Source organism: Astatotilapia calliptera, chromosome 22 (assembly GCF_964374335.1).
Source record: "Astatotilapia calliptera chromosome 22, fAstCal68.1, whole genome shotgun sequence".
Lineage (NCBI taxonomy): Eukaryota > Metazoa > Chordata > Actinopteri > Cichliformes > Cichlidae > Astatotilapia > Astatotilapia calliptera.
Genome location: NC_137442.1, coordinates 6,961,675 through 6,984,857, shown reverse-complemented (window position 1 = coordinate 6,984,857; position 23,183 = coordinate 6,961,675). Strand labels below are relative to the sequence as shown.

At 41.0% G+C, this 23,183-nt stretch overlaps 1 protein-coding gene and 1 long non-coding RNA gene across 2 annotated transcripts in view; one reads left to right on the top strand and one right to left on the bottom strand.

Annotated features, from left to right (window-relative positions):
- Positions 1 to 17,261, bottom strand: part of erf (Ets2 repressor factor) — a 45,081-nt gene extending 27,820 nt beyond the window's left edge. The window contains exon 1 of the mRNA XM_026155570.2: positions 16,441 to 17,261. Coding sequence (XP_026011355.1) covers positions 16,441 to 16,462 — 22 coding nt within the window. The 5' untranslated portion in view covers positions 16,463 to 17,261. The remainder of the gene's footprint in view (positions 1 to 16,440) is intronic.
- A 5,183-nt stretch (positions 17,262 to 22,444) lies between these two features.
- Positions 22,445 to 22,979, top strand: LOC145423397 (uncharacterized). Its single transcript, XR_013904451.1, has 2 exons — positions 22,445 to 22,696; positions 22,844 to 22,979. It is a non-coding gene; the product is annotated as an uncharacterized LOC145423397 (long non-coding RNA).
- Positions 22,980 to 23,183: the final 204 nt, after the last annotated feature.

Sequence of the window (23,183 nt, the reverse complement as noted above, 5' to 3'; positions counted from 1 at the left end):
TCCAATTCAATAGGAAACACTGTCTGATATCAACCCAGCACGGACACCAATTCAGTGTCACTACTTTTTTGTCCGCAAGTGTAAAATCTGCCTAGAGAGCTACCGCCAGATCTCTGTAACATTTATCCAAGCACAAAGAGATATCTGTGCTCAAATATCATTAAAATTGTGATAAAGTAAAACAACAACAGGACTCAGAAGTGCGTGCCACAGCACCTCCATGTAGTTACAGAAATTGAGAGGTAGATGATCGTCCTGCTTGTTGGACTGTCTGATTGCAGCAGCTTTATCTCAACGCCATGATACGATTGTTGCTGTGATCTGGTGCTATATAAATCAAATTCAGCTGGACTTGCGTTATGATCCACTACAGTCAGTGAAGATTAAAAAGTTTTAAATGCAAATAAGACTTTGAGCTACTCTGATAATATTATCACAGGCACTGACAGTCTGGAGAAAATCTACCCAATTCACCTCAAACTGCTCCTGAACCTCAGCCACACAAATACAGAAGTTTGCTGAACAGAAAAAGTTCTTCTCCATTTTCTTCTTAACCCGAATATGAACATTTGACATCGATGCCAGACCCAGACTTCAGCATTGGCTCACATCCTTTATCTACCACTTGTGGCTCATAGTACAGTCAGAGTGACAGTAATTCACTCTGGACGAGTGTGTCCGTGAAATTCTTAAAAAACTCAAAAAACAGCCAGCATGGGACTTTCTACATGTGTGACGTCTGGGAGGGTTAGTCAGCCTTTCCTCATTGGCAGAGTCACCGCAGTCTTAATTCCTCTTTTGCATTAAAGTTGGATCTTCCAGTCTCTAGACAGAGTGGCTCGCTCCCTGTGTAAAAACATTAAAAGACAGAGGCACGACGGCGTCACCGCAGGGAGATGGCAGCCCAAATGAGCACGCCATGCTCACGAGCTTTAGTGAGAAAATTAGAAGAGTGTGTCTGTGTGTGCGTATGTTAATGCAAGCCAGATATCACCCATTTTCATGGCATGTGGGGGGTCCAGGCCCCCTAATAAAGTGTGCATGCTGTGAGTGGGCGGGATGACTGAGTGTCTGTCTGAGGGACTAACTGACTTTTACGTCTCAATAAAACAGAAACCGTCTCATTCATCACTGCCTGTGGCCCCGGGGGTTTCGAGCAACCTTCAGGGACACTGAATGGGTCACATGAGTTACCAGAAGAACAAGGACAGCACTTTCAACCTAATAAATTTTACATGCAAAAATGATACTGTTATTTGATAGTTAATGAGTCAGCATTCTTTCTCACTTAGATCATTCTTTTCATTATGGCTCATTGGTTATATTGTCTGAGGAAACATACACAAACCTTTTAGACTGCCAAGATCTTTAAATAACTGCGCTTTAGGTTACCGAGTTTGTGTGCTGCTGGTGATAAAGCTCAAAAAGAACAAACTTTATAAAAGTTTATGACCTTAACGATGGCACTGGCCCGATCAAATGGAGCCTTTCTTATCACCAATAAAATTTAACGTCTACCTTTGAAACAGAGAACGGGACAAGTCCAACCCTGTGTTCACCTTTAAAGTTTTGGCAGCTCAAAATGCACAAACCTGTTAACTGAACAGAGGCCAAGACGATGTCTGAAATCACTCATGCTTTTATATACTTAACATTAATAACCACAATGGCTCTGAAGATAATCTACTGATAGGAAAAAGTTAAATAAAATCTGTTATCAGGGTGTCTACAGATAAGTTCAATTTAAGACTTCTTAAATACCTCTTGCAAGAAATTTCAGTTTCTACTGGCTTACAATGGGCCTTTGAGGGTGATCACACATGTAAGCTCGACTGGGCTGGTCTGTGTCATCTTACATAACAGAAGTTTGTTCATTTTCCTGTTATTTATGGCCATTTGATAAATGATAGTGTATATGATGTTCAAGTAAATTAAACCACCTTTGGTGGATTTTTGTGGAGTCCTGGTGATTTTCCTCTGATGGGAGGCCAAAACCTCTGTGGTGGAAGCCAACAATTATATATGCAGGTAAAACCCTAAATTTAAAACCAAACTTGAAATGAAAATATAAATCAAAAGGGACAAAAGAAAATAAACCAAACAAAAACAAGTTTTCCAAGTAAACAAATGTTTCAGTTCAAAATGAACCGTGTGGTAAAAAAGTCAAAATATTTGGTTAAGTTTAGGAAAATTATTCCAAAAAATATGAATTTTGTCCCAAATCATAGCACTTTGTCCTAAATTTGAAACACTTCCCCCACACAGGGCACTCTGCTACATTATCATTGCCAGATAATGGGTTAGACTGCCAAGAGTAACAGTCATTCTCAAGCCAATAATCACATCCAATAAGAAGGCCCTATTTCCATAAGGCCTTCTTCTTGTGGGTTTCCACCAGTCTATTGGTAGCTCACTAGTGTACAGAATAAACAGAACCCAATCTAAACCAAAACCTTGGTGGCGGAGGATATTTAAGATTTTTTGATGTGTAGTGGCTGGGATGAGAATTAGGACCAATTCCAGGGCCATTTTTCCCATCTGGAAAATGTTAACATTTCCCTTTTCAGGTTGGAAAGAAATTGCTGCCCAAAGTGAACGTCTTCAAATATCTCAGGGTCTTGTTGATTGGGGGGGTGCAGAATGGACAGACATGAATAAAATTTTAAATATCCATTAATGTGCATAAATGCAGATGTTGCACTGATCCGTTGTGGTGAAGCTGAAGAACTTGATTTTCTTGATTTGCAGTTCTGCCCTCATTTATGACCAAGAACAGTGGAAAGTGACAAAGAATGAGATGGTGGATACAAGGGGCGGAAATGAGTCCAGACACCCTTATCTTCAGAGACAGGGTGAGGAACTCAGACATTCGGGAGGGGCTCAGAGTAGAGCCGCTACTCCTTAACATCAAACTGAGCCGGTCGAGGTGGTTCATGCAGCTCGCTATGATGCCTTCTGGGTGCCTCCTCAGTGAGGTGTTTCAGGCATGTACAACTCAGGAGATCCAGATGCACGAGGACACGATGAAGAGATTACGTGTCTTGCGTGACTTTTGAACACCTCAGTGTCCCCTGAGGAGAAGCTGAAGAAGATGGCTGGAGATTGGGAGATAAGGGCAGATAACTGGTGTCCCCATGACCTCTTTCTCTAAAGGCCGTTTAATCAGCTCACTGATACCACAATACACGCCCCTTCTCCCTAAAAATTAAAAAGGCTGAACAGGCTTATTCAAACTTTAATGCTTGGCTTTGTGTGATCTACATGTATGAAGGGAAAACAGCAACACTGTGTGCTGGAAATTCTCAGAGACATGACTAAACCTTTTAAAATGTATTCAACCTCAACGTGAGGCTGTTTTCACACCTCTGTCTGGTCTGTTTAAATCAAACTCATTTCCCCCCTGCTCCATTTCGCTTGTGCAGATGTGAACATGGTAATCGCACAGGTGCAGACTAATACAACTGCACCGAGCCCGTTTGAGGAGTTGGTCTCGGTCCAGTTCCAAGCAAAGTCCAGAGCGATCCAGCCTCAGTCTGACACTCAGCATGTTCTTCCTTTATTTAGTTTTGTTGCTCCTGTCCCACACAAATCTGACCAATAAGGAGGCTGAATGTGCCACTTGGTTTGTAGTGATGTATTTTGGTTTACTTGGGAGTTTGCTTGGAATTGGTTCTGTGTAAAAAGAAGCAAAATCACAGAAAAAGCTACAAGTTCACAAACTCAGTGACTGCTTTGGACCAGAATAAATGAACTTAATTAACAAACTAGGTGTGAAAACAACCAAAGACAAGTTAATGCTTGAAAGCCTTTTAACAGTAATAAGGTTTTAGAGGCATAGAGAAACTATTGGGAGTTTAGCCAGAGGAAAAGGAAAAAACATTTGCGCACATGCACGTTGTTCTGATCCTGCTGTTGTGCACAGTCAGCCCCAAAGACTCATTGTTAGCAAGGAAAACCGTGATTAAATGCGGCTTTAAAGGGTGATTAAAAGAAGGTGCCCTCTGTTGTGCTTGATCCCAGCAGATTCCGGATAAAAATACAAACAAGCTTCAAGCATGAATGCTAGTGTTACATCAGGCTGCTCAGCCAAACTTTCTGTTACATGTATAATGCAGCCAGTAAACTCGCCCCTCCTTCTTCAGATCATTCATCCTACATCTTCTCCTCTTCATCGACCTCTCCGTGGTTTGATCTGGCCAGGGGTGAGATGTGTGCACAATGCCTTTTAGCCCGACATTGTGCACATTTGAGGCAGGGATGGAGAAAACTGTAGGTATGTTTGTTATAGAGGTTCGGTGAACTTTTGTTATCGTCTTAATGTAGGTGAGGGGGAGAGACAGAGCGTGCGTGTATATCTCCACTGTGTGGGCGTGTGTGATGTGCAGTACGAACAAAGTTTTCAGGCTATTAGCCTTTAGGCAACACAAACATCATATGTTTTAGCTCACACAGTGTCACATCAAACATCAATGCTCCACATACAGACTCCCAGGACAAGTAGCGACAGCCAGGCGAGAGAGAGAAAGCCACAGGATTCCCAACAGACCGATAACTAAAGCAAACACATCGGAAAAGTAAGACTGTGCTCTGCTCGCGCTCCCTTTTGTTTTCGGGCTCACTTTTTTCTCCACTCACCAAAAGATTTCTAGAGTCTGAAGGAGTCAGACACAACCTTAACTTTATGCTGCCAAAATGTTACACCACTCTCCTTTCCGTTGTTTCATCACACAGCGACACTGCAACGACTGCAATAAACTGGTAAAATCAAAAGCCACTGTCTTTAAACCATAACTTACCATGCTGCTTTTATACTAGTTTATACTATTGGTTTTATACTAGACTGTCACCACAAAAGACAAATACTATAAATAGAAATTGCACATAAAGGGGTAGACAACATCTTAGAAATAAAGCAACTAAAAGCCACTGAAATCTAAAATAACTGCTTGTTTCTGAATAAATCCAAGGTTCGTGACAGCAGATAATTGCTGCATAAACCTGTGTTTACTTTAAATGTGGATAAGCCCGGACTAACTGTTGGGCACCTCATTGCACATTTAATGATAATAATTAAAAAGAAAAACCTGCAAAATGCACAGTAGGGGATAAGGATAAGGATGGCTGCCTGTCTTTGCATGTATTTATCACAAACACACTGAATGTGATGAGAAGTATTCGTATACCTACTAAGCCAACATACAGCTAACGCGCTGCTGCCTTTGTCGTGAGTAAAGACGATCCTTTTCATTACGTGCTGCTAAGAAATCATTAAAGACCAGCTGGAGGAAACAGTTCCATTCATGCATAAGAAATATGTCCTTCAGACACAGCCAAGAGCCAGCTCAGATGCTTCTTAGCTTGGGATTTAATTAATCTGAACACAGTGACTCTTTTACAAGTAATGATTTCTGTGTTTACTATAAAGACTACAGCCACACTGTCTTTTTGCCATGCACATGCACTCTTGTAGAAGGTGCACGTGCATCTCAAATCAACAATTTTGTGATGCTGACTCTGTTACTTTTATGTATTTTTCTTTACACTTGTTGTAAAAAGCTGGAAAAGACAACATATTTTTAAGATCATCAGACAAAGCATCCCTAATAATCCTTCAGCATGGTCAGGGTACTTCTTGGCTTAAAATGGGGCTTCGGGGGTGTCTACACACAAAAGTTTAATGGTCTGAACACAGCTATGACAAAGAGTCTCAGCTCTTAACACAAGACTGTGCAATGTGCTGCTAATACTATAAAATGCACTTTAAAACAGAGAAACAGAGCTGCATGTAGAAGGCTGTCTTTCTTGCAAATTCTACCATTTTTGCTCAGTTTTCTAAATTTCTTCAAATGTCTGCAAAAAAACCTGTGAATGCAAACATACTAGTGATGCATTCAGGGGTGGTCAGAAACTTAAAGAGACCACATTTGCTGAGCGGTGTGAGTAAGAAGTGTCCCTTTCTTGAGGTCTTGAATAGTTGATTTGTGGGTGTGCCAAACCTCTGAGGTTAGAGCCATGCACAGCTGTTTGAATCAATGTCTGGCTCCTCTGTAATGACCTCAGCAAAGCACCACACAAGAACTCGGGAGTTTTGGAGGTGTTTTTAATAAACATATCCAACAAGCCCGGTTTGTAGGATTAGCACTGGGAAAAGTACCAGGGTTTATATTTGTGAGAATATGAATAAGATTAGTACTGAAGCTGTATAGGTCACACTGTAAATCAGGCAGTGTGGGATAAGGAGAAAAAAAAAATCAGGTGCTATACCAGCAGGGGCAGGGGGCAGGAAAAGTCTGGCCTGCATCAACCCAAAGTCCAAACACCACAAAACCAGATGGAGCTCTTTCCTCACTGCAACCTGTTGCAGAGTTTTTCCCTCGGTGGCTCTTAAGGTGGTCTGAAAAAGTGTCTCATTTGCTTTACATCATTTGACAACTGCTTTATAAATTAGCACTGATTCTTTTCTCTTTTTTTCCTTACTCTAGACTTTCCGCTGGCACCACAGCTCCTTTCCAGTGAATGCCACTGCTGGATTTAATACATGTCAATGCTCCCACTTTATTGTAAAATAATAGATGTTGCCACCCACTGTAGGTCACTCTAATTGCTTGAACATAACCTGCCAAGCTACCTCTAACCATGCTTCTTTGTTAAAACAGACTCCCTAAAAAACAGATGGCATCTGGTGGACATTTTTGCTCCAACACCAACTTGGTTGTAACTATTTTACTGGCACCGGTAATGCTGGCAGTATTATACAGAGCTATACAGGACCACACCTAGTCTGTCCCCTTTGTGCAGTGTGCAGAAAGCAGACCTACCTCTATCCCTCTGGCCATAAATGACACCAAACCAGCCAGGGAAGCCTCCCATTCCTCTCATTCTCCACGAACCACAGATGATAGCCATAACACACGGCATGACTCTCCACACCTCTTTAAGTCGAAATGACTCCAGCCAAAACAGCCACTGACAAAACACATCCCTACCTCCTCACCTTCTGTCTTTCTCAGTCTCCAAAAAAGCTTCAAGGGAAAATGATTTGTCTGCACTTATATAGATAAATAGTCATATCACTGCTATAAATATATAAAAGATATCAGCTTTTCATTTGGTAACTAGTTGCAAATACTGATTAGCTTCTAAAATGACCTATTTTAGCAATGGCACAGCTGATTCACATTGGTTTAAAATAGTTGGCGTAGAAACATTAAAAAAAATTAAATTACTGAACTGTGGAAATTTAAACGTTAAATATGAGAAGCCTAATTATGGAATAATGACCCACACACCGAAACAAAATCAAACTATATAAAATGCCAAAAGAATTATATGCATGTTTTCAAGTTTATGCAAAAGAGATTCACGGGCGTGTGTGAGAACATGAGTGAAGCCGGAAAGCTTGTATCCTGTCAGGTGCTCCAGCGATAGCTGTCCTGCTACAAAACTCTTTCTTATCTGCTCGGTGAAGTGAATCGTTGGTTCCACTTGACCTGCTTCGTCTTTTCATCTGCCCCACTGGGGGTCAGCTGTCAAGGAGGCAACACAAACTCACTCGATCATAAATGCTTACGGTTACTGAGGCTGACTGAGAGATGAGCGCATTCTTTTGAGCAACATGTGATACTATCTGTACAAATGTGCACTGATAAATCAGGAGACGCATGCACCATGTCTAAATCAGGTTAGTGATGAAAGCTCCATAACTCACTGAATGAGACTGTTTTTGGTGGAAGCAGGAGACACATGAAAGCAAAAGGTGTAGCCATGCTTTTTTTTTTTCTCCTCAGTCAGTTCCTCACTTTGTGGATGGTCTCAACTCCACTATATTGAACAGCAGGCATCTGCTCTGAAGCCTTGATGAGCTTTGTGTAGTAACAGATGAGCCAGGTTCTGGTTAGATAGACTTTCTAGGTTGCAGCGGATCTCCAGAGAAGACCTAGCACTGCCGCCACATGATGGTCTGTTAGGTGGAGTTAGAGTCCCTCTGACCGACGGCAGGACTACAATATCTTGAGAATAGTTAAACGATATCAAAGATTTCCACAACAGTGACATCATCTCTTTCCCAGTGAAGGGGGGGGAAAAAAAAAAAAGGGAAAAAAAAAAAAAAAGTCAAAAAACATCAGTTCATCCAGTGGCTACTGGAGGTCGACTCCCAACGTGAATCAATCCCCACAGATCCACATTTTGAAATGTTGAACTTTTCACTATTCAAGCATGTTTACAACCTTCTACAAAAGAGTTTTGGTCTGGATGGATAGTTGATAGCTCATAACTCAACCCTTTCTTCAACATATTATTCTTTCTGACTTAAAAATATATATCTGGAGCCAAAATTCGAACACTGAGGATTTATAATGTAGAGTTCAAAACCAGCGGGTGATGTGACAACATTCATCTTTTATACTGTTAAAGCAATTAGAAAAAAAACATGGTTGATAACAACTAAACTGGAAACCTTTGATGGGTCACTGGCGACTTGGTGGGTGTTAAGTTAATATACCAATTAAAGCTAGTCTGTGGCAATCACTGACTGAAATTCTGATATTAATATTAATTGGACAACACTTCAGTGTTTTTCTAAGGTTACAATTTCACATGAAGCTTAAAACTGTCAAGAAAAATAATTGGTGGAGGGCTCCATTTTACAATTCCCTGCAACCACTGAACATGCTGTGGCGTCACCTCAAGATATTTTTAATATAACAACAGCATCTGACAAGCTAAAAACAAGTCAGCCAAATAAAATTTCAACATATATGTCAGATAGTAGCATCAGCCTCTCCATCACAGAACAGAAGGGTCTTTCAAATCACACCAGTTTAAAAAGGTTAAAAAACAAAACAAAAAAACAAACAAACAAAAAACCGCACACATTGAGGAAGAAATGTATCACTGAAGAGAAGAGAACAATTTCTTCTCCGTCAGTAGCCTCAATAAAACATAATACAGAACAGCCCCGGAGGTGCAACAATAATTTATTCATCTCCACAGGAAATGTGTTTGGTTGATTGTTATAGCTTTCCTGCCAGCATGTACAGCCCACAGCTGCACTTTACAAGTTCGAGCACTGAACTACAGGTGCTGTTAGAAATCGCATGGGAACTGTGGGAGATCATTACCTGCAGGAGGAGGAATCAAAGGAGGTCCACATGAAGTTTAAAAAAGAATGAAAATTATCAGTGTTTATTTTAAAAAAAGTCACCTTTATAGCGCAACATTACAAATTGTTGATTCCTAAATGGCTTCACAGTACAAGAGAATAGATAAGGCTTTTAGACGATAAAGCTGTTACACAACAACCATCACCGAGCCCTTAGGCAAAGCAATTAAAAACCTCCTAAAACTTTAAGCCTGGTTGCTGAGATACAAAAAAAAAAAAATCTATAAGAATATGCAGACCAATATATTGATTGATGTTGTTTTGTCTGTTTTCTCTCATGTATACATCCGTAATCAAAAAAATGATCGATACAGCCACAATTTATTCACCACTCAGGGCTGGAATTTCGTTTTGGGATTGCAGCTACTGCACAAAATTTAATCGAACCCTGCATTTACGATGAAGTAAATTCTCACAATTACAGAGATCTCATAACGTTCTGACCAAAGTTTGCACCAGCAGTGCTGCAGGGGTGGACTGACACCTGACCTGGATGACACCTGGCATGCTTTTTCTGTGAGGCTCTCTGCTGTATCAGAAATTCTCGCTCTCATACAGAGACAAGCTTCAAAGATGTGCACTTGGAGGGATACTAGCTAAAAATGTAACTCTACTTTAACTATCAAGGAAAAAGAGCAGGTCCACAGATAAGTGACAGGTAACATTACCATCATTAAGGCAAGATAAGTCCAAAGACAAGTTTAAGGCTCGAATGCATTTGCAGTTTAAACTTAAAATGCTTAAATGAGCTGCTTGATTTGTAAAATATAGGACAGGAAAACAAACAGTGCAACCATGGAGACAAGAGGAAAAAAATCCACTAAAGCAAAGACAGAAAGAGCAGAAAGTACAGCAATGGCATAGTTAAACACAACCTGAGGTAATAGGACAATAAACATTTATTTCAGGCATGGATGTCTGTCAACGCTCATCTCTCAGACTGTCAGGTTTTCCTGTGTTTGAGCGTTCTGTGTTTGTTTGGCCAGCATGTCCCAGCTCGAGCAACCTGTTGTCTATTATCTACGCTTTGTATGGGTCACTAAAGCCACTGTACATACACACCTCCAGGAAAAAAGGCCCGCCGTAACATCGAGAGATGATCACAGCAAAGCTGACCTGAGCTGCCTCTTGACAGCACACCAGAGAAATGTTGACGTCACTCTGCTGTGGTTTTTCCAGGGTCTGCTTGCCCAGGCTTGGCTCAGCAGTAATCAGGAATGTGATCAGGTCGACTCAAGGGGCGACCCGATCACTCACAGCAACCACATAATGGGAGGAAAATGAGAGAAAGGTACATCCTGTCACACCAGTATTTATGTTTTGGGGGTTTTTTTTGTAATGCCATTTCTCTCCAAAACATATTCTGCTTTTATTTAGTATCCACAGGAGAGACTGGCATCCAGTTTATTGCCCGATATCAGTCACACAAGAGCAAGTCAGGCAGAAATCACTTGCAATTATTTAACAGTGAAATTAATTGAACTCTAATATTAAAATGATTGTAAAGCCCATGTCACTGTGTGTTTATTCTAAGAGGGGCAAAAAAACAAAAAGGCCCCAGTTTGCTGTGGCCTTGTGATCCTTGGGAAGCTTGCACAGGAAACATAGGGGAGATGGACAGAGAGCTGAAGCAAAGAGCCAGCTGACACTTCCTTCACACGCTGCCATAAGTGAGAGACGCTTGGTGATCCAAGGACTAATGCAACTGTAGGCAACTGTTAAAAATCCTTCCACAGGTTCACCCACGTAAAACCATGTGCCTTACTTCTTTCAGCTGAAGCACACTGCAGTGGACGAGGAGTAAGTGACAGAAATCTCATTCACTGAGATTTTTTTTCCTTTCTTAAAAACGGTGACAAAGACGTCTGAAAGTTGGCTGTAATTTAGTTAATTAAAGCACCAATGGTGCCTCTACCACAACATTAAATCATTCAAATGCTAAGAACACATCATAGATGGTCTGATTTCTTACAGTTAAGCAGTAACATGAGTCTTTGACAGGTCAACAGAGTGAATCTCAGAGCTACAGACTCAGTTGTTTTTTAAAAGGTAAAAAAGTATTTGGATTTTTTACTATATGCTCTTGCAAACGTTTCACCATAGAAGCATTCAAGTTTATGACCCTGTCTGTCAAAATGACATACAATGTCTAGCGCGGCCTCTGACAAATCCCGCAGAGACAGGGCGTCTTAAGACTCAAAGTGCACCACGGCGTCGCTATACATCAGCAGCCAGCTCCTCTTTTCAAACTTTCCTCGAGACAAACAACTGAGCCTCAACTTGTAGTGCAATTGTGCTGCCAGTAATTGTGCTGGTGCCAACAGTATAATTCAGTATAATGGTGAGACAGTAACACGACAGAGTCCTTCCCAAAGGAAACTAATGGCATCATTTTTTTAAAAGCAAAATGAGCCTGTGGTTCATTAGCTCCGGTCTAACCAGTGTTATTGGAGCTATTTCAATCTGCATAAAAAATGTCTAAGTCGTTCTTCCTGTAATTACAACGAGCTGAGTCAACTGCCCACAACCAAATGGTCTTCCTCAAGGGCAATTTGGACACGCTGGTAAAAGTCAAACACTCACTTTGTTGTGACCACATTAATGTCAGGTACGGCCGCAGAGTGACAGACATGTGGGCACATATACACACATATTAACACACACACACAAACACAAATACACTCAGTCATAAACAGAAGCCCTGCCCTTACCAGACTTAACACCAGCTAATTGCTCATGTATGGCTCCTTTCACTACACATATACACATAAGAGTGTGCAACAAAGCGTGCTGGCCTGCTGGTCCTCGCTGTCTACAGCTGTGACGTCTCAAATGTGGCGTGTTGTTGATATAACGAGTAACACAAGCGGAAAATTGGAGCTGGTGCTGGTGGGGCCAGACTTCAGACTTCCTGATAGGAAGAGAGTGGAGGTTGGCCCATGTATACATTTATATATAGATCATGGCTCCCATCTGGGGCCTTTAATATTGGCATGGGGCTCCTTCATTGGTACAGAAGTGTGCTAGAATGATGCTGTACCGCTTACTCCCCACTCAAGATGAAGAAATAATAGTGATCTGGTTAAAATTCAATCATCAGTGAATCATATTTCATGCAAGAAAACCAATAAAGCAAAATTCAAAAGGCAAAGCTGTCATACTGACATTTAAAGCGCTTTGACTTATTAAGCACACCAGCTAACTAACACATCAAGAAAACGTTCTACCCTGAAAGTTACCAGCACCTTTAAATGACTCAGTGAATTTGAGACAATTTCTCAAGAACTTGGAGATTTATTAGATAATATTAAAACATCCTTTTCCACTAGTACTTACTCGCATCTGAGGTGATCCGAAAACGTGACGTCAACAGACTAGTCATGAGAGAATCTCCACCACAAAATTCAAAACCGCCATTTCTGAAACCCAGCAATGAGCGAAAAGGATTACAAACAAGCAACACTGTCGTCGCCGAGTCTGACAAAATGCCTTAGACCAAGCAAAAGGTATACCATTGCCTCAATGTCCTCCATTGTTGTTTTGTTCATGTCACATACAAATGGCGCTATGGGACTTCTGGACGCATGCTATAATGACCCCACGTATGTTGGGTGGTACTCGATCGTACTGGAAAATTAGTAGAGTTGGACCAAGCCGATCAAAGTAGGCACTAATGGAAAAGGGCTGTACGCGTAAATACAAGGGAGGAAGAATGTAGGTAGAGCACTGAGAAGTGAACGATTAAAAAAATCAAAATCACTTTTCCATGACTTCAATGGAAAACATCATGACAGACATGAAACAAGAGTTTCTAGACTTGAGGGAAAAAAGGATGGGCTAAAAAATGCTCTGCTGTTTTTAAAGTCCTGTAAAGTCCTGAAGATTGGTTTTTATATATAACAAGTGCTTTGTAGACAAAGTGTTCTTATTGTTTTGTTTCATGCAGGTAAAAACTATTTCCAATACCAAGAATGTAATTTTTAAGTAAAAAAAAAAAATAGACAACAAAGTTCAGGCTTTCTGTGATAAAAGTCATGATAACCCTAAAGGCTGACACACAGCAACGGGGAGAACGCATACAAACTGAAGCTCATAGACTTTATTTACAGGTATGTCTAGGTTCTTCAGACAGGAAACAACTGTATAGGTGTGCTCTGGTACTTAAACCCATTGTACTACACCCTCTTCCCTCACAAAAAAGAGGCCTTTAGACTAAAATGACCTACATCATATAACAATGCAAACGCTACAGACAGTGTCATTTAAACCCATGATTCCCCAGCTTTACTCCAATCCCTAGAAACTAAAGGAAGTCAGCATGAATCAGACCATAAATGCCGAAGAGCAGGAACAACTTAAAAACAAGTCCAACAACCAGTGTGAACTCCTTTAAGCTGTTTGCAATCTTATCAGCAGAGCCAAATTAATAAATCATTCAGAAAACAGACAAAGGTAGCTATCTTTTTGCTGAATGGTTCAAACAGTCGTTGGTCCACTTCTTTTGAAATAAAAGGAAATGCAATGTAGCTTCGGCAATCTGATCCTCTGGATAATTAAAGTCTTTAGAGAGGGCTACAATGTTCAGACATCTGAAATAGGCCACATGTGCTGCTCTAAAAATAAAGTGGTCACTGTTTAAGACTTTTAATTTCAGCACCAAAAAATACATTTCTTGCACCTGTTGAGCATTTTGTGCAGTGGACTGGCTGCTCATTGTGATTACATAAACTTATTTCAGCACGATGTTCAGATCCATATAGCTAAAGAGCACCCACTGGGAAAAAATGTTCACGTTATTCATAACTCTGTGATCCAAGAGTTATCTGGGGGAACAAAGAGATCTGAAAGTCGTATTTCTAATTATGATGTTGTGTTGTGGTGAGGCATTCCCCACTCAAACATCTATTATGGGAGCTGGATCCACGCCTGCCCTCGATTACCACAAAGCACTTTTGACTAAACTGAGTTTAAGAGCACCTAAATGCACAATGGAAGAAAATCATAACCTGTGAATGGAAAATCATAATAATCTCGCTGAAACTAAACATGTCGAAGAAAAATGAAAGGAATTTCAAATAGCAGGGCCTGAGATTTCTGGGTTAAACTCCATTTAAAGTCCCAGCAAAGGTGTTAACCGCACCGGATCAAATTCTCACGTGTCAGAGGGTCAGACAGGTTTACTTTCAAAGTGCCCTGCAGGAAACACAGAGCACATTAAACTAAACAATGACACAAAAATATGCAGCACTAACCAGGACAGTTAAAATATCTCAGCTAACAATCACCTCATTCCTATGTAGGGTGACCAGGTGTCCCACTTTAAAAATAAGTAAAAAAATAATGTCCTCTCAATCCCACACATTAAAACAATGTCCCACACAGCATTGATATTTTAGTTTACGTAATATCATGTGCACCTGGGGAATTCGCTGGTATAAGCGATCTTATCTCTTATGAGATTGACGTTTTGTGAAGGATCCCTAACAAATAAAGACTAAAACTAGACTGAAATGTGTGGCTGAAAGAGTTGCGTGGTCTAGATATGCAACAATCCAATATATCGGCCCAATCCTAACTGACGACGCTAGATTGGTCACTGGAAGCAACTTCCTGATCTGCAGGCTGACCTATTCATTTCAGTTTTGTTTTGTGATGAGAAATTTGAAGAGACATTTCTTAATGCCAAACCTGTTACCAGCAATGTTTTTTGTGTTGTTTCTTTACTTAGACTTATCAGATCACCCTCACACACATTCTCTCTGCCCCACATTTACGGTGTCTGGATCTGGTCACCCTTATCAGTTGCACCCTTAGTTAAGTTCCCAATCCAATTATGTAGTCACTCTTCACATTCCTCTTCAAGCTTTGATGTAGTGATAAGTAGAAATGTGGGCTGGCTTCGGCTTAAAACAATCAAAACACCTGGTTAGTAGTTTGCATTTCATCACTTCCTTGACGTTAAAGTTTGGTCAAAGCTCAGTAAGCTTTGGATTTTAAATGGCTCTACACAGAAATTCCCCATCTCAATTTCAGTGGCGTCAAACACATTTCAATTCAAAGTTGCTTTATTTTCTCAGCACTGCTCTGTCGGAGCAAGATGGGTCATAACATGTGGCCCAGCAAAAGGGCTCAATTTGGCCCACTGTAGAGTGTGAAAATTCACTGTTATTCTTTGTGTGGTCATGCCCACACTAACCACACAGGAGTGAAAGTGTGTAGAAAGTATTTCTAAATGTAGACCAACTGTTTGAATCATATATATATATATATATATATATATATATATATATATATATATATATATATATATATATATATATATATATATCGACATTGTTACTTAATTCGAACTACGTGCGATTTGTTTTCTGTTTCCATTGTGATGTGATGTTTTTCCTAACCCAGAAAATTGATCAGAAATATGTTCTGTTAATTTTAGTTGTGTAGCAAGGGGTCTCTCTTTTTTCCCTCTGAAACCTCGACTGTGGTGAAGGTCAAGATGTCCATTTCTTACACATAAAAAGAGAAAAATCTGAAGGGGTGTTTCTTTAAAATACAGGTTACTATGCGGTATTACTGGTCTGGACCCGGAGATCAAACTGGGCTGCATGTGGCCCACCAACCACAACGAGGTGGTGTCTTACCTCCACAACAATGCAGATAAACAAACTTATAATTACCGTTGGGAACCTCTTCCAGACTAGGTGCTGCATGAAAACTGTGGCTGCATCGCTATCAGTGCCAATGCATGCAGTGTTAATGACCCGTGTAGTCAAACTAACTCATTAAATTTGAAACTGGGTGCATTAACAAATTTCCCACGTGTGGGACTAATAAAGGTTATCTTATTGTGGCATCAACAATAAACCAAATGCAGAGCTCTTGTTACGGTGAACCTCGGCGCTGACCCCGACTCCTCACCACTGATCCGGAAAATTAGGCTAACTCTTACTGTAAATCTCTCATCTTCATTTTACCTTAAATGTTTTAAGTTTTCAAATAGCTCATTTGGGGATGGTTCGATCCTCTTAGACGTGTAAACATAACGGTCATGAGTGAGAGTCTTTCTGGGGTTATTAAAAACAATAACAAGAGGCTCGGATGGATTCTCTCTAGCGCCATAATTTTGTCACACTTTCCCTGGAGCGGAGAGTTTGTTAGCGTGCTAACCAGCCTTAGCCGCCGATGCTAAGCCCTGTTGTTTTCATTTGAAGAACAGTAGCGGGTGATAAAAGTTTTTTATTACTATTATTAAGTGTGTTTGGGTGCTCACTCACCCGTGTCCGCCGGGGTTTTCATCTTTGTGGTCGTCTTCGGTGAGCCGCAGCCGCTTCGCTCACTTTCCCCGTCAACTTTTGAGTGTTTGTTGGCTAGCCCTTAGCAAAGTTAGCTAGCGAAGTTAGCAGCGACACCCCCACTCCTTCCTCCGGTGTTGTTCTCACAGGCGGCTTGTTAGAAGGAGCCTGCGCCGATTACGGGCTCCGCTTTCAACTTGAAAACCAGCCGCAAACTTCGCATGGAGTTTAGCGGTATAACGCGACACATCTACGCCTGCCCAGAAACTTTTGCGCCGGAGTATTTTCGTTCACTTGCGGGGGTTTTGGTGCGGAAAAGTTGCCCCGAGTCTCAGGAGGGGGGGAAATCCAGCCGCCAGGGTCTGAATGGCGCAGGTCAAAGTTTGGAGGAGCCGTGCTGCTCAGAGCTGGAGCAACGGAATGTGACGAGTCTAAATGTTCATCCCGTTTGTTGCAGCCATGTCGCATGGTCGATTCCTCCTCCTCACCATCATCATCACCCTCCTCATCCTCAGCAACAGTCCAACAGCGGTGCTTCAGAGGCGAACAAAAGTACCGACTCCTGTTCTTTCTCCTTCCCTCAGACTTTTTCCACTCACTCAGACACTTCGTGCTCTCTCTCTGCCCCCCTTCCTTTGGCGGGGTGTCGTGTTTCGCTCTGCTCCTGCCACACGGGGCCGCCCACGCTGACCCACGGAGGGAGGGAGAAACTGAACGCCTACTTTGTGCCGAAGATCGTCTATGTCTATGGAAGATTACCTTTTCCAGGAAAAGCTGCAAGGTGGGACGAGGCAAAAAAAAAAAAAGTCTGCCTGCCAGGGGCGTTTCCATCGTTTTTTTTGTTTAAATGTGGTGGCACAAACTGGATCACGTTACTCACGTGCCATATAGCAACTGATGGACCATCAAAGTAGCACGGAAATAAACTTACGAGAATGATTTTTTCTTAAAAATTATATCCTGACACGAACATGACCCTCTGCAGTTGGTAGAATACAGCAATTTGTTTAATGAAAGGAGAAAAGAAGGAGGTCAACGGCAGAGAGCGAGGGCAGAAGGAGACAGCAATAGATGGGTGTGTGAGGACACTTAGATAAAACATAAAACTGTTCTTATATAAACCATCATGCTATCACTTTGGCTGCTTCGTGTTCAAACTAACATCAGGTATTTTAACACCTACTGCTTTAACAACCGCTCATTGTAGTGAATTAGAACAGAAATATTCTGCTCTGAAGCACTTTTTACTATAAGCCTCATTCTAACCACAGCTTTTTCATTCAATGTTCACCTCGTCTAACTGTCTCACACACACCGATACACAGTTCAGGTTCAGAGGAACCAAGGGTCAACCCACTAACCTTCTCTACATCCTGAGGCACAGCCACTCTATATACAGGGGGGAATAAAATCATTTGATAGTATTTGATAGAAGTCTATTTGCATGTCATTGAGTGACTACCCAGCCAGAGGAGCTTGTTAAAGATCTGATGGCAGCTGGGAGCACAGTTGCAAAGAACACTATTGGTAATGAATGGGACCATGTACCAAAAAATCTTGGATGAGGATCTTCTCCCCTCATGGAGAACACTGAAGATGAGCTGTGGATGAGTCTTTCATCATGACAATGAGATATGTGTAAAGCTGGTAACAAACTACAAGAAACATCTTACTGCTGTGCTTGCCTACAAGGGTTTCCCCACTCATTCAAATCAAATCAAATATTCAAATCAGCATAAGTTTTTCAAAAAAATCCAATGTAGTGAGCTTTAATGTAATGTGAATAAAGCATTCCATAATATCTGTGATGTATGTATATACGTCAAGAGTTTAATCATCAGTCACATTTCAGAAGTGGTTGGTGCCACCCCACGACCCCCCTCTGTATACACCCCTGTGAATTATATGTAGCAAACACTTTAAAAGCATCTTAAAGGTGTGTACTGAATATTAGCATCACCAAAGTTGATAAAAAGTAAAACATGCTCTCAATTTAACCTTTGGCTCCTGAATAATGGTGACTTTCGACCTTTTGGTGAACAGTCTGTGTTGAGGGTGTGTGGGATCTTTGAGGATGGAGGCAGCTCTCCTCTGGACTCTGCGATGGTAGATGCTCTGCAGAGAGGGCAGCAGAGTCCTGACGATCTTCTCCGCAGCTGTTATCACTCACTGCAGGCGTTTGCGATCCATAGCACCAGTGCTGCTGTACCGTGCAGTGATGCAGCTAGTCAGTGTGCTCTCCACAGTGCAGCTGTAGAAGCTGCCGATGATCTTGGCTACTCAGTGCACAGAGTATTAATATAGCTCATATAGTGCAAAACATCCCACAATGCCCTGCAAAAAGTGACGTGCGCCCACTACACCACCCAGGCTTGATGCGCTGCTCTTAAGAAAAAGTGATGGACAGACGAGAGGAATGAGAGCGGTACATCATAACATAAACTGGCACAGCGTACGTTTTATGTATCAACAGAAAATATACGACACAGTGGATACAACATGCTGATTTTGATTCATCATTTTCACTTCAGTTTAGTTTCAGTCGGCTTCCAGTGTGGGTTTGCACCTTTCAGTTTACATTTATCATTTGAAAAAGTCCAGTTTTAGATTTGTTTTTGTTATTTTAAACATTGGTTTTAACCTTTTTTAAAAATATTATAATTTGGGATTCGGGATGTTTATCATGTAAATATCCCAAATCCACATTTGCTGAATATTTTCTTTTAGTTAGTTTTGCCCCTTTACAAAATATTTCAGCGTGTTCTTTTTTTTTTTTTTAGAAGTCTTGTTTTTATTTCCGTTTCAGTCATCTAAAATCATCTGCCACACCTAGTTTTTGTTTCAGTTTGGTTAATGATAACCTTGAGCTCATTTTATAGTCCATTACAAAGAATTATCTATACGGGTAGGACATTGTGAATAAGTCACTGATTTTAAACATTGTCCTTCTACAAGCAAGTCATACAACGGAGAAGTGATCATAAACACCTATTATTTGCAAAGTAATTTTGAAGATTTATCTAAACTAACTATAAATTGTCACCAGAGTGTAAAACCTGCATACAATCATATTCTTTGCATTAAAATGTGTACTGGTCTCTGTGTCACAATTGATAAGAGAACAAAACATCAGTTAAATCTGATCAAAAGTCTAAAAGTACCACCACCTATGTTATTACTGCATTTTCCATAGTTTTTAATTTAGGATTCTTAAATCCTGAGTCAAGAATCTTAAATCTTAGATTTATTTATGACGTCCCCTCCTTGTATCATCTCTGTTATAACTTTTAATCACTTCATGAACCGATCTTGAGTGACTTGTGTATTAGCTTATTATTTCTGAACTGTGTGTATGTTTGTTTAGGCCACAGTGACGTTTATTTATTTATTTAAATCACTTTTCATTTCATGTTGGTAGACAACCTGACAACATAATGCTCTATAGTTAAAAAAAAACCCCAAAAAACCAAAACATTTTTGGTTGTCTAGACCAAAATACAAAGTTTTGCTCTACAAGGGCCTGATAACCACTTATAAGGACATTATACTGCCACTATCCTATTGAATTTTAAAGCAAATATCCTCATATGGATCTCATTTTTCTTAGAAACAACAATCAGGAAAAAACAAACAAAACAAAACACAAAATTCTTTGTTTTTACATTTATCAGGTCCCAATCAGCCCAAATAGCAAATAAAAAAATAATTTAAAAAATGCATGCCATGAAAGAGTTCGGGTCTTAGGAGGTTAAATGTGTTTGATCAAGTACCTTAGACTGCATGTCAAACATGGATATGGCCACTGTAATGTCACCCATATTTCGATGACATCTTGCAGCCTTAGGCTGTAGCTTTCTACTTGATGATGATTGAGGCGTGGTTCTTAAAAACTGAGGGTCAGTATGTAAAGCAGCGACTTTTCACTCACAAGGTAACTCCAACATAAAACAGGCCCAGCTTTATCATCCCTTGTAACTCTAATGAGGCCGGATTTGACAAAATGTATTTAATTAAGACCTGCTGCTACATGCTGCCAACTCAACAGGAAAGCGTTTTCTGAGATCATAGAAATGAATGAATGCATTTAAATAAATAAGCCCAGAGGTCAATTACTTAGTCTTACATTCTTTTTACTATCAGAGGAGTCGCCCCCTGCAGACCTTTAGAAAGAATAATCAAAATAATCATCATTATTATTGTCATATCACATGCCATTGTTTCAACCATAAAGATCAGATGAAAAAAAATAGACTGATATTTCAGTGGGACAACGACACATGAAAAAAAAATGTATCTGAAACAACAAAACAAGGGAAAAAGTGCATGAACAATTATGTACGGTATACACACGACTCACTCTGACACGTTCCACTTTTTTTTTTTTTTACCCAGAGAAGGTAATTTGAGTATTTTTAGACTCACTATATCTAAATTAAAAAAAAATATCTAGGCCCCCCAAAAATTGCTAAAACTACCAAACTTTAAATTCTGACTTTGCAAACAGGAATTAAAATGGGCTGAAATAATCCAGAACTGCATCCTGGCATCTTCATTTAATGAGCATTTAAACCAGATAAGCAGATTAATGCATATTACAAACAAATGAGTTAATTTCTTGTGCTGCCTGGTGCAGCGTGGATATGCTAAGTCATTAATAGGAAAATAATAACATCCCACAGTCTGCTTTCACTCTCAGCACATTTCTTTTCCCTTCTCATCCCTGTGGTGTGTTCACTGTGCAGATGTAAATAAAGTTACGATCGATGTAACTTCAGAAGCTAGCTGAGGATCAAGCATAAAAAAAAACAAAAAACATTTTTGTTAAGTGACAGATCATTTTAAAGGCAAATTCAGCAAATGTGATCAAACTGGCAGAGAAAAAAATGTTATTGTCTGACACTGAGAGCGGGAGAAAGATGCAAGAACGACAGGACGATGAGAGAAGATGCGAGAATCAGGAATGCTCAGCAAGTGAAATTTTATAGTCTGGAAATTTAAACTTTACACATAATATCCTCATTTATTTAATAAATTTTGAATCCAATACTGCATCTTTATTTCTGAGCAATTGTCTTCCCCACTCTACACTACTACTCCTGATCTTAGAGGTTCCCATTCACCCATCCATTTTCTGCTGCTTGTCCAGGTTGCAGGGGGGCAGCAGGCTAGGCAGAGAAGCTCAGACTTCCCTCTTCCCAGCCACCTCCTCCAGCTTATCTAGGGGAAAACCGTGGTGTTCCCAGGACAGCTGAGAGATATAATCTCTCCAGCATGTCCTGCGTCTGCCCCGGGGCCTCATCCCAGTAGGACATGCCTGGAACACCCCACTCAGGAGACGCCTAGGAGGGATCCTAGTCAGAAGCCCGAACCACCTCAGCTCTACTCTGAGTCCCCCCCCAAATGACTGAACTCTTCACCCTTATCTCTAAGGGAGAAGCCAGCCACCCCTTGGGGAAAGCTAATTCTCGCTGATTGTATCTGTGAGCTCATTCTTTCGGTCAGACCTAGAGCTCACACATTGGCGACTGTAGGTCAGGACTCCCCAGCCTGCAAAATCACACATTCAAAGCTTTATAGTGGGAAACAAAGTTAAATCTAAAATATCTCATTAAAATAATGTATTACATACAACTATTTGAAATAAAACAACAGTAATATAGTAATATTAATGCTGGTACCCCCCCCCCCCCCCCCTCAAGAGAATTTCAAATGCTCACACTTTGGTCCGCAGGCCGCATGTTTGACAGCGCATGTTTTTGTTTGTCCCAAAGCCCAAGGAGCCAAACATATTAAATGAAATGTGGCGTTTGAGTACCAAGAAAACAACCCGAAGACATTTTCGTCAGATATTCTCCATTTGCGCTTATGACGTATTTTAATGATGAATAAATATTTCTGTTTTAATGTAACTGCAATCAGAGATGAATCACAGAGGGAGATGACGGTGATGTGGAGTGAGTCATCGTGCTAATAGACGATCTTCTCAGAGGACCGCGGCTCATCGCTGCCCGGAGCTTCCGCCTCTGCCTCCAGTTTGTCGCCCCGCTCTCTCCCGGTTGGCGCGTCACGGCGTTGCTGTGGAGACCCATCACCGCCGCGGGTCATGAGAGGTTCCGTGTTTACCTGTAAACTGCGACAGCGAGGCAGCCAGGGAGCCGCCATCCGTTATTTATACACGCAGGGAAGGAAGGAAAGGGCCGAGCAACAGGCGCTCTTTTCGCCTCCCCGCGGGGATCTGGTGAGAAATTTACATAGATTGTAATTATAAGTGGACATCAACTGGAGCCCATCAGGCGCTTATTAGCATTATTTGCTCATACAGCCACACTTAACACACATCCACACACACTGTTCTCCCACACTCTTTTCTTCCTCTCTAATGAAGGGCCCTTCAGCACTTACATCGGCTCTGAGGAGGCAGTAGAGGGAGAGGGAGTTGAAAGAAAGGAGCAGTAATTACTCAAGAGCGTGAACTGGAGAGCAGGGAGCGGGTGGAAGGAAATAAAGTGGCGAGACAAAAAGTGTGGGTCTTTTCTTTTGCCTTATTTCCAGCCAATCAGCCATCCCACTGTCTTCTCCTCACATCCATCCGTCCGTGCATCCATCCATCTCCGTTCCTCCTCTGCTCATTTACTCTGAGTGGCAGTGTGTGGGACGTGAAGGGCATCCTGTGGGTGACTGTCACACACACACACAGCCATAATAACATCAGCAGTACAACAGAA